Genomic DNA, 16,570 nt, shown 5'->3' on the forward strand with positions numbered 1-16,570 from the left:
ATGCTTGGAAAAAGTTAAGTCATACTGACTAAACTACATTTTTTTCACATCAGGATGAGAAAAATCATTTTTCTTATTTTTGCTTACAACATTTATTCAAGGCCAGAAGCTGGGTGTGTACGTGGAATGCAAACACTGGGCTCTAGTGTCCTGTACTTCGCGGCTGGCTGTGTTGAATTGAACAGCATTCCATTCATAGAAAACAACATGGCATTTTTTAACAGCCTTCTGAGATTAGGGCCAATCAAGATGAGTGTGATACGTTTAAAGTAACACATACAGTGGAATGATACAAGGTGCAGCCAGACTGACCATTCTCCAGTGCTGTCACAGAGCTGTGGAGATGGAGGTCTGGCTATGTGAGACTAGTCAAGACATGCAATTGCTATTATTATTATTATTTGGAGATAATAAACAGATGACACTTAAAATAAAGATTATGTTTTTTGCAGATTCTCTCCTGAAATCCAGCACTGGATAAACATCTCCTTTGAAGAATTTCCTATGGAAATATTCACTATTTACATCTTAAGCTTTGAGCTTCGCCTGAACGTGCTTCCTTTTTCTCTTTGTTCTACCTCCGTGTGAAGAGCTGGCACTCCTACCACTGTAATTGCAGTAGTTTGTGTGTGTCACACTGAGTTTGTTTGCCTCGATAATTCGCAGTTCTTGTTCTTTTCTTTCTATCTCTCGCAAATACACTGTGTGGTATATTGCAACTGTGACAAGGCTCTGGATTAGTTACAATTCCAGTGAATCCGAGAGGTTTTTCTGCAGCACTGCTTTGCTACTGATGTCTACAGAAACCCATGAGATGTTGACGTGTCACATTTTTGCTTAACACTCAAAAATGCAAGGATGCACTTTTGGGTCAAGCACCAAAACTCTGACATCCTCTTGAAATCTCAATCACGAAACTAAATTGAGATTTCATGATTTTTCATGATTATGCTGCTTAGGAACATAGAAGCAGGTCCCGAGTGGACAGCACCAGGACGGTTGTGGTACAAATGATGCACAGGTTGGTTGATATTTTTGCAGACACAATCAATGTTTAAAGGGTTTCCTGCAAAAGATTCCTCACCATGATAACAATGATGCGCTTACCTTCACCTTTGTCAGTTGGCGGTTCCCTGTCAGGCTGCCTTTCTCAATTACCATGTACAAAGGTCAAGGACAAGAAAGTGAGAGAGTTGGTATCTTCCAAACACAACTGTTTTTTGGTTCAGGGCCAGCTCTACAGGGAAAAGAAAGCCACCATGATTTCCTTGAGGGAAATGAGGAGGGAATAACAGACAGTGTTGTGTAAAATGTGCTACTATCATTATGTATAAATAGTTGTTATTTGGTAACTAACGTCATATCAACTGAGCACTAACTCTAAAGATTAATTTAGGGGTACTTATTCTTCCCCACACCCATATTTGAATGCACAAGCTCACGGTGAAAGTGGGTAAAACAACATGTATGTGCCAATGAATACAATATTGGTGTATACAACATTATGAGTTCTACACTCTCTTTTGACAGTTATGTGTCTTTATATGTGCCACATCCCAAACTCACCTGCATCTTCAAGGGCAATCTTGAAAAATGCAGGTTTCTCATTTAAATAAATCATCTATCTACTGAACAGGATTCATTTCACTGCAGTTTTAAGGTTGTGGAGGTGGCTCAGTGAGCACCTCCAGGTGAACCAGGGAGAGGTGATTGGCAAAGCTAAAACTAGTTGGCCATTCAACTCTCCCTGGATTAAAAAGGCAGCAGCGGCGCTGCCAGAGAAAGGGAAGGACTGAGACACAAGGATAGAGAGAGACTTCAGGAGACACACAAGGGATGAAGACAGACACATGAGGAGAGCCTGGAAGAGGCTGAGCCGAGAAACCTGAAAAGGTTGTGGGGGAATATACATGTTGGTTTCATTTATGTTTGCTCACATGTGTTGGAAGAAATAAAGAATGCTGAAAAGGAATGGTTTGTCTCTGGCTGTTGTGGTGAGACCCAAACCAAATGTCCCCTGGTGAGGTATAATGTTGTTGATTAGGAGCTGGTTGTACTATGTAATACAAAACAGCAACCTACATTCACCATCTCCTACGTCATGCCACATCCCCTAGCAACAAATGTTATGTACTTCTATCTTTTTCCAAGAGCTAGTACTTAACTATATGCCTTCATCTAACTCCAGTTCCTTTATTGCATTAATGCGTGTAAATGCAGTGTGCGCAGCACCCTGCGGTGCTTTTAGTCTTCATATGTGCTAAGAGGCTCGGGTCAGTCACTTAGCTCAAGTAGCTTTTAACCACATTTATCACATTTTCTACTATATCCAGCACTAATGCAACATCCATTACCTAGAGTTCAATGAGAAGTCTTAATCTGACCCGGGTGGATTATATCCACACTGATATTACACTGCCTGGAATGAACTTCATGCCTAGATAAAATTTAGCTCACAATTAATACGTAACAATTCCACTCCATTAATGTTTTCAATTTGTTGTGTTACAAAAGGCTAGTGATGGTACGGTCTTTTTGCTGTTTATAGTCAATGTTTAGGATGCAGCCCCCCCGATAATTAGTTGTTGTCCATAAAAAAAGTTGCATGTTGCACAACATCAATCAACATCAATTGACAGCACACTACATTGACTTTTATTCTTTATTAAAACCACATAATTTCTCTTTTCAAAACTGCAACTGTCGGTCTAAAAACTGTGTAACTGTTTGGGTTTAGGCTAAAACCAATCCTAAGAAATTTACTGTTGTTTTGGTTTGTTGTAGTCACACCCAGCTTTGCCAGATGGGAAATGTTGAAGTATCGTATTTTGAGAAAAATCATTGTACACAACCAGAGTAAGGATGGGATGCTCAATACCAACACTTGGAAGCTATGTCAAGATTCCAAAGCGTTTCAGTGTAGAGAAACGATCCTTTTCAAGGCTCAAGGCTCTTAATTTGAAACATAAGACAGGAAGAACTTGTGTTAAGCAGTCAACACGAGTCACAGCATCATGACGTGATGGTCATGTTCATCATCACAAGCATCATTTGCTGGAAAGACGTCACGTGAGAAGAGATGCCTAAATACAGATGTGATCCATATTTTACTATCCAAATAACAACTGATACCAGTGACACCAATAATATGTGTCACAAAAGGATCTAATTATCGTACATCATGCAACACTGGTCACACCCTACATTTGCTGTTTTGAATTTTCATTGATTCAAATATGATAAATGGCTGTCCTTTAGGAAAATTACGAGGAAATGAAAGGATGCAATTTCAATTGCAATGAAACCAGTTATTCACTAACAGAGAACAGAGGACATGTGACAGTGTTTGAGATTTAGACTTTGACTTTCAACGTGTGTGGGGTCTAATGTTTGTTTCTCCATGAACCCAGGGTGTAATCTGTGTAAATGAAAATCTGATGTATGTGTTCCCAGGTGACATCATGGCATACAGGAAAGTGTGTGACGCCCAGGGTGGCCCACTGGTCGGTGAGGGTCTGCACTGCTCTGGAGGTCTGGATCTTGACTGGGACCTGGACAAGGAGGAGCTGCAGGAGCCAGGACCAAGCATGGACCGAATGCAGATGCAACATATAGACTGCCAGAGATCAGGTAGGATTTGGTTGAACTGGTATATTCTCCCAATTTCCTATAAACTCAATGCCAGTTAAGATATCTGCCAATGTGGTAAAATAAAGCAAAAAGCTCCGATAGGCCTTTTAAGTGATTTAAGAACAGCTACAGGTCATCGTTAAGCAGACTTGCAGAGCAGAGTTTTATACAATGGTCACAAAATAGAGATTTTAAGGTTCCATAAAAAAACAAATGGCAACAAGGTCTTTGACACTGGAAAGATGCCTTTTAGTTGTGCGACTGTCCAATTTCTTTTTTCATTGTAATTTGGACACCAGCTAGACTGTGGGGATGATTCACATTTATAGTATGCCCTGTTACTGACCAGCCTGAAGACCAGACCAATCAGTGAGGTCACGTTTGTTCACAAATGGGTTTGCTCAGACAGATTTACATCCATCCTTAGACCGGTTTGGTCAGTCACAACCGTTAATCTTTCTCTCACTGAACCGTCGTCATCAACAACCAAGATGGCTGCTGATGTGATGAGGTCTGTTTAATTCGCTATGGCAAAAACTGCAGCACTCGGATGTAGACTGTGCTCGCCTGTGCCTGTTTACACTTTTCTGTCACCCATCACATCATCACATGTTACGTTGCGCTGATTGATTGTAGGTCTATTCAATTACATCCGGAGGCGTTTGGGCTTGTGACCGTTGATAATGCCTGTTTGAAATTGTAAATTAATTGAGAGGTTCCAGACTCATTTGCAGACTCATATGCACATTTTAATTGGTCTGGCAATGCTAAGCTAAATACTGCCTTAAAGGGATAGTTCACCCAGAAATGAAAATTCACTCATCATCTACTCACCACTAAGCCTACGGAGGGGTGGGCTAAGTGTTTAAGTCCACAAAACACTTTTGGAGTCAAGGGGTAAAAAGTGTTGCGGCCAAATCCAATACAATTGAAGAAATTTGTGAACTATCTTCAGACGTAAAGAAAACTAAAGAAAACTAAACATAACATGCCTCCATACTGCTCATGTGGTTTCATCCAAGTGCCCGGAAGGCCCCGCCACATTTGACTCAAAGCTGCGTTATTTACACCAAGTTTTAAGCCTAAATGTCTGCTGATATCTTCAGTCGAGGTGCCTTCAGGGACCGTCAGAAATGATAATGTCTGCTGGCTTAGCCACTTCTGGTGGACTTTTAGACCTGAACCACGATGGAAATGACCTTTTTTCGAGTCGAATATGAATGTTGGGGTTTCCGGACACTTGGATGACACCACACGAGCAGTATGGAGGCATGTTATGTTTTTTCTGTTGTTTTATTACGTCTGAAGATAGGTCACTAATGTGTTCAAATGAATTGGATTGGGCTGCTACACTGTTTATCCCTGAGACTCCAGAAGTGTTTTGTTGACTTAAACACTTCACCAACCCCTCCATCGGCATAGTGGTGAGTAGATAATTAGATCATTTTAATTTATTGGTGAACTACCCCTTTAAGTCCAGCATCAGCGAGTTAAGAGATATTTGTACAGTGCCGCTTCAAGTGGCAGCAACAAAATCTGACATTCAGAAACAATTTACACTGATGTAATGTGGTCACAGAATTGTGTTTATAGAATGTTTCGCAACGGCTTCAAATTTGACTTAGCCAATCATAATCAAGGACCACAACCATAATTAAATGTAATTTGAGGGCCCATTGTATTCAAATTAATTACATGCCTCCATTGATAGTGTATGCATAGTGACCAACAGATTACAAATTTTACTTGCTCAATTTCCCTGGCATCCAAACACAAATTATCCAGACTTTGTCATTGCTATAATTGATAAAAAAATCCTTTGGTGAAAAAGAAATTGCGATACCAACCATTTAATGAGATGCACATTGAAATATAACTTACTTGACGTGTTTATAAAGAGGTGATTTGTTTGCTCGACTAATAGGACAATTAAAACTCATTAAATGTAAATAAATATTGTCTAACTAATGTCCTGACACTTAGCATGATGGAAATGTGAATCATTTATGAAACATTAATGAGACTCTAACTGCTCCTAACAGCAAAAATATTACTCAAACCATCAGGTTGACAATATGAAATTCTGATTTATATGGTGCAGTTTGTATTATAGCACTTACTGGTGTGACGTAACGTAGTGTGATAAGGATTGGTTTAAGAACATGTTAAGAATCTGTTACAGCAAGTAACAGATTGAGCATGTTGTGCATGATCCTTCCAGATCTATTCATTATTTACCATGTTTATGATGCACATTTGATACAGAGATACTTTGTGTCAGTTAGGCTGAAGTCGGTCAATTTTGTTTTTTGAATCGTAGAATCGTGCCAAAACTAATTTCTGTCTCATGCGTTTGATGATCCTAAAATATGTTTTGTAGAGAAATTATTCCCAACCTCTCACACATGATTTGAGACGTGTCACTGCGAAAAAAATGCTGCATTCAATGTGAGAAGTTTGCTACTGACAGCAGCTGCAAAAGAGAGAAACTTCATAAGTATCCTAAAGCTAGACTTGAGTTCCTCAGCTTTGAATTGTGCCTGGAGCTCTGTATCAGTGGCAGAGTTCTATCCTCACAAATGCCTTCTGAAGCAAGTGGGCTGATCGTTTCAAAACTCGGCATTAAGTATTTACTCCATTTCCCATTTACAGTTACCCCACAGCAGTAGGAGTTTGGTAAGTTTGAACCAACTCCAACTGTTTCTCTGAAAGAAAAGACCATAGAGGCTGTGCTTTGATTAATATTTTGGTTTCACTTGATCTCACAAGTCGATCATTATTATGAAACTCGTATTGTGAATTTAAGAATTCTGAAATCACTATTATCTCAGCATAACCAAGGGAGTTTTCATAGAGTCATCACATTGACATGCTCAGTGTGACAATGCTAACATACTGATGTTTATCAAGTGTAGTTTTCCATGATTATCATCTTCGTTCTGCATGTTAGCATGATAACACTTACCAGTAGTGCTAAAGACAAAGGTAATGGAATTCATTTTAAAGCCATCTTCACATAAAGCAACAAACCGGATTATTGTGCTAGATTAAAATTAGAGGATTACCAGACTTCGTGCTCTGGAGAAAATACATTTTGGAAGTAACAAAATAACCCCATCATATTAACAACAGATTTTACAGGTTGTTAATGGTTGTCACTTTCAGCATGTTCAGACCCTGGCCCTGATCCTGACCCCGAGCTGATGGAACCCATCCAGCCTTCAGTTTCGGTTTCACCACATGGTCGGTTTGAACGACTCCAAGAAGATCCTAACTACATCTCCCACTTTACCAGGGCTCCTGCTCATAAAGGTCAAAGACGACTCCACTGCTTCCTGCTCAGGTAATTTAGGGACGGCCGATGTAGTTTTTTGCATGACCAATTATTTACGACAAATAATCAAATATTACAAAAATCAGATGACCCTTGACAGGAACAAAAGGTTTCCCAACCCTGGTCTAGCCAGTATATTTAGGCTCCTCATTAAAACCAATCACACCACCGATTGTTCAGGCTGATGGGTGTATTTCTGTTACCCCATGCATTGTCATTAAAGGAGTGCACACTCCTTTACACATAGTGGCAGTACCTCTCGCACCTTCCCCACAAATCGATCAATTTGACACAGCACTTGTAAGGATGGATAGGTTGTTTGTTACCCACCTAAGCACCACTGAGTTCAAGGCCTGAATGATGCCCTCAGGTGTTGAGTGACTTGCCCCAACACTGACTCAGCTGCTATGAAAAGGCAATAGCACCCTGTCAAATGTCAAATGTCAAATTTGCAAATCAAGCACAAGCACCATCTTACCTTTAAAGTACCTGAAACAGCGAGTAATAATAGACTATAACTGACCCCTCCCACATTCTCTTCCAGGTACTTCCTGGCTGCAGTGGGGCTTTTTGTCCTGGGTCTCCTCATTGGCTGGTTCACTCACACGCAAAGCGTCAAACGTCCTGTGCCCCCATCCGACAGCTCAGACCTGCTGGAGGAGCTGCTTAAAGGAATCACAGCCGAAAAGATAGATGCTCTTCAGAAGTAAGTTCTCAATTTATGCTAAATAGATTGAAAAATAATAGTTTTCACCGAAATTACACTTTTAATCAGACAGATTGAAGACAAATGCAGGTACTCACACTAAACCCTTTTCGAATCATGGTGGCAAAGAGTTTTTCAATTGAAACACAAGGATGGATTTAAAATTTTTACTTCAAATAACCTCTTTGTGCAAATTGCCATTACCTTAATTTCTAGACAATTTCCATAGAACGAACAACCACTGCTATTTTACATTTTTTAAATCATGCCCTAATGCTCATATGGATAATTTTAGAAAGAATTGACTTTGTATTTGCTCTTCTTTATGGTACAGTTTTTTGCCGTTCACCCATACACACGTTAATATAGTGCATCTATATGCATCACTTTTTCTCTATATCTCACACACTGGCGGCAAAGCCATTAGGGGATATTTGGGGTTAAATTCAGACTGGTAGGCAGGTGGAATGGGGGAGAGTGGGATTGAACCTCTGACCCTCTGGTAAGTGGACAACCTAGCAACAGCCAGGAGGTGTTTACTTGTCGCATGTTTGTGGCGAACGTGATACGGAGAAAATGGGCCAGGTGAAGACTACTGACACAGGCATGAAAAGACAAAATATAGAAATACAAAATGTCAGGAGACTTCAGGAAGATGTTGTTGGAAAAGTGAAATAATGCTGATGTAATGGTGATGAGTTCAGCTGTTGTTCAAAGGAGAGAGACGTATGAAAGCAAACAGATTATAGGTTGATGGCCCGAGATACAAGATAACCATTATCAAGTCTGACCTGTTTTCTTGTAGCCAGGTGCTGATCTATTTTTATCGGAGGATAAAGATAGAGGGGAAGACTCTGATATAAAAAAGGGAAAGAATGGAAACAAGAGATAAAGGCTACATACCAGGTGGCACATCTTTTTTTTACAATGATACAAACCTCTATCAACCTGAACGCTGCCTTCTCCAAGCCAAAGGATCATGGGATGCCGGGCTGTATGTGTCTTTGTGAGATAACTGGCTTTGCCACTGAACTGAGACAATCATGTCACCATGGTTTCCCTCTGAGTTTTTCGCCGCTCTTCATTATTTATTTTCTCGCATTTACATTTCAGGGTGCCAGAAACACCACCCACCACCACCTCACACACCCATCTATAATCACACAAGACCCACACACACTGCATCTCTGCCATCTGTGAGGATAATAGAGTGTTTGTGTCAGATGATGGATGACACAGAGAGAGAGATACTAATGAAATTAAATGGTTATTTTCACCAGCTACTAATCCTCAGTTAATTAATATATCATATATCCGTGCCCTCTGTCAGCACTGTGTCAGACCTGTGTAAACTGTAGCAACATAGCCCCACATTATGTTGTACCCTTGTACTATGGTGGCCTGTAGTTGACCTACACTGCACAATAAGCCACATTTTTCACAATACAGAGGATTAAATTAGCTCATTAGAGGTTAGTATCCACAGAAGGGTCCAGTCCAACGTTACGATTGGCCAGGTCATGGCTGTGGTCGCGTGTACTTTGCACACATATTGTTTGTTTTGTGTGATAAAGTGGTATAAAACACTGAATGTTCAGTCAAGAAATGGATTATGTGAGCTTTTTACTAATTTAAAATCATATGCACCTAATATGTAGTAGTGATATACATGCAGTAGCAACATGTATTAACAATCTAAAGGCAGTACGTGGAGAGCAATGTGGGGGATATGTAAACTGAGACCTTGATTTCTGGCACTTTCAAACCTGTGGTGTGGTTCACTTTTTCTGTGACAAAGAAAGAAATGACAAAATGTTATCACAAACCAACTGAGAGGTCTAAACAAATACTCACATACAGAAAAGTCTCCTATTAACAGAGTATTCTATAAATATCTGGAAGCATGGGCAGTTGCGTTCATTGTCATGAATGCACTGTTGTTGTTGTGATTGACAACACATCTTACGATGATGAGTTCTGCCGCTGCATTTTCAGAGCCCTGGTCGCCTGTTAAATCAATTTATATTAGGCTAATATTGAATGTATGGTGTGTCCAAATCTCACCAAATTCAACACTTGGGCCCTCATTAATACACAGATGCCACGTGTGGAAGCCAATGAGATGAACAGTTCTCAGTACAGACATACACACTGGAATTAGGAGATAGATGTCCTCTCATGGTCCACTCGCTGTTCGTCTCTGTAAGACAAACAAAATGGCTTCAGTTTGATGTCAAGCATTCGTCAGCAAAATTTAACACTGGACTTTTCCCTACTACTATAAAGGAGAAGTTGACAAAACTCAGGAGGAAGCGTTGAGTTTCATTGGCTTTACATCACCTGCCGAGTATTTGCATTCACTGAGAAACAGGAAATCTGACAGGCAAGTCTCAAATACAAAATTATGAAAGATTTGGTTCTTTTTTCCAAACAAAGTATAATCAAACAAAGTATAATCTTGTACCTGACAGAAAGTCTTCACTGTGGCTGTATCCTCATCTGTTTTGAATGGTAGATGAATGTGTAAGTTCGTTTGGTTTGACTCCAGAATTTACGTTTGAGCCACATTTACTTTTTAAGTTCATCACCAGACAGTACACTTAATCAGTTTCATTTCATTCCAGGTTGAAAGATCAATAATATAATTCAAGTGGGAGATTTTGAAGACATAATCATTCACAGGAACAACGCTGCAAATGGTTTGACTCATTGCACCAACAACGCTCCACACCCACTCACTTTCCCCTCGTTGCTCACTGTATCAGGCACAGGAAATTGACAAATAAGGCTGCCTGAGCAACTGGGTGTTGAGTCTGGCAGGCGAGAAGTAAAAGCGAGACAGAGGCGAAGTGAAAGACACATGGAAGGAGCTGTCAAGACAGGGAAAGAGTAAGGAGGTGATGGCGGAGGGGGAGCATATTTGAACAGCTTTGCATGTCTAGACAGGGGAAATATCTCGGTGTGAATTAATTGCCGTATAGTGTTCTGCCATTTTCCGGCATTAAGTGATCGTTATGTCTGCTGCTGTATAGCTTTTATTCAGGGAATAACGATCAACACGTGTATTGTTCAGAACAGAGTCCCTGGCACAGATAGATAATCTGTGTTAATGATTTTATATTTTATATACTTTTTTGTTTCTCAAACAAAGGACCTACAGTGTTTTTTCCATCCCTTAATACAATGTCAAGTCAAAACTTTGTTCTTTTTTTTTTTTTTCAAACTTGCCACCGTAGAAACTTTGTGCAACTGATACTCCTTGAATTTACACTTCAAAGAGGGGGATGAGCGTGCAGAGCTACTTTGAAAGAAACTGGATTAAGTTCAAATCCCTGGAAGATGGTTTCCCACTGTTAGTATGTTCTCCTGTCTAATACTTATTTCTCCTGCTAATTGTGCTTTAATAATGAATTCACTGTTACAGCTGGAGTGGAATGCATCTTCATTTATATGGTTTTTTGTTTCTCTGCATACAGCCCCACACATATCTCAAAATCCGAGTCGTTTGAATTTCTTTGTGGGGTTGTAATCCTTTTGATGCTGCTCATAAGACCCCTGGGCTGTAATTGTCACTGATTCTGGCTGGAAGACTTCTCACGACGACAAATCTCTGTCTAGCTGATATGGCTTTATCTGGTCGATATGGATCTTGCTGTGCTGGCTTCAGAACAACAAACAGCATGGATCACTATCTTGTTATGGTTGGAGTCTTGTTGCTGCGCAGCTGTGTTCCCTGACCGCTCTTCTTTTTAAATGAAGACGTATGCTGTTGCATAAACAAAAGAAAGGCCAACACGGACCTCATTTGAACAGTCAAATTGATCACGGAGGTAAATGTTTGTTAGAGCTATTGCTTACTTACTTGTTAACTTTGTGTATCACATTTAGACGACTACCAGCAGTCTCTTACTTTCCAATCATGACTGACCTGAAATACAATTATACTGTCTTGGTACTTCCAGGGAAGTGGTGCATTTTCATTGGGGACCTGATATATTCCTCTGGTTCAACCAATCAGCTTTTTTTGAAATGATACAACAATTCTGCCATTCTGACCATTATATCATTAAACTGCCTCCCCCCACTGTTAAACATCACACCCCAACACACTGCCTCACAGGAACTATGATTCCATCTATGGAACACTTCTAGACCCTTGCTAACCACAAAATGACCTTTTTGGTCAACACGCTCAACAACTGTTGTCTATATTGTCTCATTGTATTTTATTTATTTGGATGTGAAACATAACATATTTCATATGCAGGATATGTGTAGGCCTAGAATTTATTTTCTCCAATTAATTAAAGGGATAGTTCGCCGAAAAATGAACCTTCACTCATTGTCTACTCATCACTATGCTGATGGAGGGGTTGGTGAAGTGTTTGAGTCCACAAACACTTTTGGAGTCTCAGGGTAGACAGCTTTGCAACCCTAACCCCTAACCCCTAACCCTAACCCTTTGGAGAGGGATGATGTCTTTAGTAGAAGTCAACTGTCAGGACCAGTTGCATCAGGGAGAATCAGCAGAACCATAAACAGCATCTGCTTGAACCTTGCAGATGTTGTCAAGTTAAAAGTAGTATTGCAAAGCTGAAATCGGAGATGTCCTTGGAAAAACCGTACAAAGTCATGAGTTGGTCCTATATCTTTATTTGTGCAATATGCATTGGCTCGTCTTGCCAGACCCTTGTTGTGTCTTCTCTTCACCTCTGTCCTACCTAAAACAGGGGCGGTTGACTCTACGTCTGTCTCCACAAACGTCTGAGTGCATCCTTGGAGAGATATTTTGTACCTTCCTCCAGTTGATATGTATTCGGCCTCCTCTCTCAATGTTTGATTCCATGGTTACTGCAAAAGTGTGTTTCCTGTAACACAAATGAATAGAGGACTTGGTGACCTTAATGTGTGAACTGAGAGAGAGGGAGTAAATAACCTGTGATTTCAGAAAACCTGAGTGTGTCCCACACAGGTTGGTCGGAGAAGATATAACTGAATACAGCCTCCAAGTCAGAAATGTTCATTCCACTTCAGTGTTTACTTCCCAGCTCATTATGCTGCTAATTGACTTTATCCAGTATAAAATGAAAAACTGTAATTTGGTCTGACATTTCAAACACTTTCAAGTGAGCTGAGGGTTTTCAGTTTTTTTTTCAAGGAAGCTGAACTACCCGTAAACAAGTTTGTGAAGAGCAAACAGCTGAAAATAGGCTGAATGGAGGAGTGCTTGGTGAGATGACTTTACTGAGTCATGTCTCGGTAAAGGCATCGGGGGGCTTTATGAAGGTGCAGCCGCTTTAGGCACTAATCAGTGAGGTGGAGCTATTTTCTCACTCTCTGCACACAGCCTCATCTCTCACTGTCCTCCCCACTCAAAGAGCTTGTTTCCTCAGACGACTCAGGATTTAAGCCCAGGTTAACGTCATATATGGCTTTGAAGCAGTAATATTAACCACACATTAAACACAATACAAAGGCTAGCAATATTTGCCTCCATTTCAAGTTTATACAAAGTAGGAAAGAGAAAAAAAGACTTTATTTAAATCATATGATGCAAGAATGTGTAAATATTATGACTTTGAGGATTTCACTTTTCAGTTTTGTTGGCTGATAAATTAAACAGAAACAGAAAAACAAAAATCTAAATATAACCCCCACAATCAACAAAATAGAAATATTTAAAACATTTAAAAGAAAACACAGGGTCCAACATAAATTGAGACATATATTAACTTTTAAAGAATGTTTGCAAAAAGAAATATAATCAATCAGTGACATGATTGATTTATTAACAGGTAAAGTTATATGTGAAATGATAGTCAAGTGGACAGGTAATGGAGGGGAGGTGAGCAGGCTTAATAAGGGTGATATGTAAGGGAGTGGTATGGGAGACTTAGGCTGCATCTATACTACTTTGTTTTCAGGTGAAGTGTTTTCAAACTAAAAAGATCTCGGTCCACACACGCGTTTTGGCTCTGTATCACTTTGAATCCCTGCCCATACTAACACAGCTGAAAATTTGAATTAAGTGACCTCATGTACACTTGGCATGTGTGTGCTGGTGTACACAGCATTCGGTTGTTAGCTGCAAAAAGTGCTAGGCTACAAATGAGAAGAAGGGATAGCAAAATGGCGACTCCTATGTGGGTGTTTTTTTCTAGAATGCAGAATTAACTGCACAACAGCTGTTAGTAAAGACAACTGGGTCAACAATCCCTGTAATTGATTATCCCCGTTGCGTTGCACACTGTAGCCAAGGCTAATGCCTCTTCTGGAAGGGGGTAATCTGACAGGAACCTGAATCAGCGAAGGCTACATCGTGACCGAAAAGACCCAATCAGCAAGTGGTTATGAGTGTCTACATCATCGCTTCCACACATCCCTGTTTCTGCCCGCCCAGACTAAAAAAGCTGCCCTGGAGTTTTCAAACTAAAACTGGGACAGCTGCATTTCTAAATTTCTCTTTTTAAGGGGGTTCTAAAAGTCCGGGGTAGTGTGGACACCAGGCTTAGCAGAGTGGATGCGTTTTCAAATGCAAACTTAGGAGTGCGGATGTAGCCTTAGATGTGAGGGCTCCAGTACAGGAACCAAATACCAGAAAGAACATGGGAAACATTTCTCAGTGTGGTCATGGACACCAGTCAGAGAGAGGATGTAACATAAAGTATTAATAGCATCTCAGTCTCGATGAGCAGCTTTGTGCATAGCAACCTCTGTAGGTGTACACGTGTTTCTGAGCTATAATCCATCAGTCTACAGGTTTCCATACAGCCTCTCCTAACTGCAGCTCACTTTACTGATTACAGACTTCTCATTAAAGCTCTTTTAATCACCGAAATCAGCTGATTAGGTTGCAGTCACTTCTTTATTTTCATGATTGCATGAGCATTTCTCTACATCAGACATCCATTGACGGATTAACATGAGCCCCTATAGGATACAATCCAGTATCTAATAATACAGAGGATTTCAAGGTCACTAAACTAAAAAGGGAAAGAACATAATTCTTCACATCTCCTTTATAATTATACATCGAGATTCTTCAATGAGAGCTCCAGTCATTACTACCACGTATGTGAAACTGCATGTAACCATAGCAACAGCCTGCTTCCTTTTACACTGCCGCCGAGTTGAATGAGCTTCTCACGAACACAGCCTCAACAATATGTTGAACACAGTAAGACTCACCTATGTAAGTGTGGTTACATTAAATTACACTGCACTGCATGTGTTACAGTGTTTACTCACTTCTGCAGGTTATATAAATCATCCAGATAAGTTTGGGTCGATTAAAGAGCAGCTACGGCGATTTGACAACATTCATCTACAGGTCATGATGCAATGTGGATTTAAAAAAAAAAACACTAGAGGGAGCAGGTGATGTTTGATGACCTCAAGTGATGTAATTTGAGTCAACATCCACTGGCGCTGCAGACAGCAAATTTGAAAAAAATAAAAAATTATGGGGTGTGAAGTTAGAAAGAGCTCACCAGCTCTCTCTTTGGGTGCATGAAATAAAAAGAATGTCTCTGGTTCTACTCAATTAATTGCTGTTTTTGTTTGTTATAGTTCAGGAGTTTAGGCATGCAAGGTCAAACCTCCGGTGTACTTCCTCATATTCTAAAGAGAAAACAAACATAAAATAGTACATACATCTCATAAATGTATTACAAAAAGAAATATGTTCCTACATATATCTTTGTGAAAAAAAACATTTGAATACCTTCCAAGAAAATAGCACATCAGAAACTGAGATTGCCATAAATGGCAGTTAGCACTGAAATGGCTATTCAATTGATTTGTCCATTAGCAGTACATTAATCATGTTTTAGTAATCATTTGATCTTGTAAGCCATTCATCAAGCAGACAACGCGACAACTGATACAACAGAACATTTCAAGAGGTCACTTTGTACTTGTTACAAATTGCTATTGACATTTTATAGATCCGAGCGTTGCACGATTAATCAGAAAAATCACTGATGGATTCGATTCAGGGATTTTGTCTGGCTGGAGTGTTGGATGACAAAATGAAGTCTGCAGAGGTCGAGGTTCTCTGACTCTTTGTCCTTTGCATGCATCAGGCTCTAAAAACATTGGCTCCTAATATTTGTCAGAATATATCTCAATGTCACCTTTTGTTACGCTCTCCTCAACACCACCCACATCTTTCATTTCCTTGTCTGTTCAAATGTCAGAGTGAGTTGGGCCGGATCTCGTTAAAACATTTCCATCACACGATTCTGTTTAGTTATATTCAAATATATTTACAAATATAATTCAGCAAAACTGAAAAAAAATAGAGCTTTGCAGTCAGGAAAAACGTGTATCAGCTTCCCTCCACTCGTCTAATCGGATGCTGTCTTCTTTCTCTCCCACATTAACGGCTTCATTTAAAATGACTGGCTTTTGATGCTGCACTTGTTAATGAACAGTGCACAGACTCTTCTGCTAGGCAATTAAACTCAGAAAATGACACTGACACGACATCGACAATGACTCTGTACTTGTAATGTGATTGGAAACATATGAGCGCTCAGGTTAAATAACTTGACAACCAGCGTCCCTTTATTTGAACACAGTTACATTAATTGGCTGTCGGAGCTTTCCTGCTAACCTGGCTCACATGACGTCTGTGCAGCGTGCAGGCTCGCATCCAGCTGCATCTCGGTGCCTGCTTCTTGTATGTGTGTGCGATGCGAGCTCGAAAGTCAGCCGCTGTCAAAACAACACCACAGGCAATAACATTGTATTTGGCGTTTCCAATAACATCAGACTGTGAATATGGCGAGATGATGCAGAATAGATGAATACAAATCCTCGGCATAATAAGTGAGACAGCATCTGAACTGAGATATTATGCAATTTGCAGCAGTTACATTTAAATTATTCTAATGTGC

The 16,570-nt window shown here is 40.0% G+C and overlaps 1 protein-coding gene across 1 annotated transcript in view; it reads left to right on the top strand.

The window, feature by feature from the left end:
- LOC117760528 (inactive N-acetylated-alpha-linked acidic dipeptidase-like protein 2) overlaps positions 1 to 16,570 on the top strand; it is a 473,414-nt gene that overhangs the window by 180,619 nt on the left and 276,225 nt on the right. The window contains exons 5-7 of the mRNA XM_034583636.1: positions 3,454 to 3,630; positions 6,796 to 6,973; positions 7,509 to 7,670. Coding sequence (XP_034439527.1) covers positions 3,454 to 3,630; positions 6,796 to 6,973; positions 7,509 to 7,670 — 517 coding nt within the window. The remainder of the gene's footprint in view (positions 1 to 3,453; positions 3,631 to 6,795; positions 6,974 to 7,508; positions 7,671 to 16,570) is intronic.

Source organism: Hippoglossus hippoglossus, chromosome 4 (assembly GCF_009819705.1).
Source record: "Hippoglossus hippoglossus isolate fHipHip1 chromosome 4, fHipHip1.pri, whole genome shotgun sequence".
Lineage (NCBI taxonomy): Eukaryota > Metazoa > Chordata > Actinopteri > Pleuronectiformes > Pleuronectidae > Hippoglossus > Hippoglossus hippoglossus.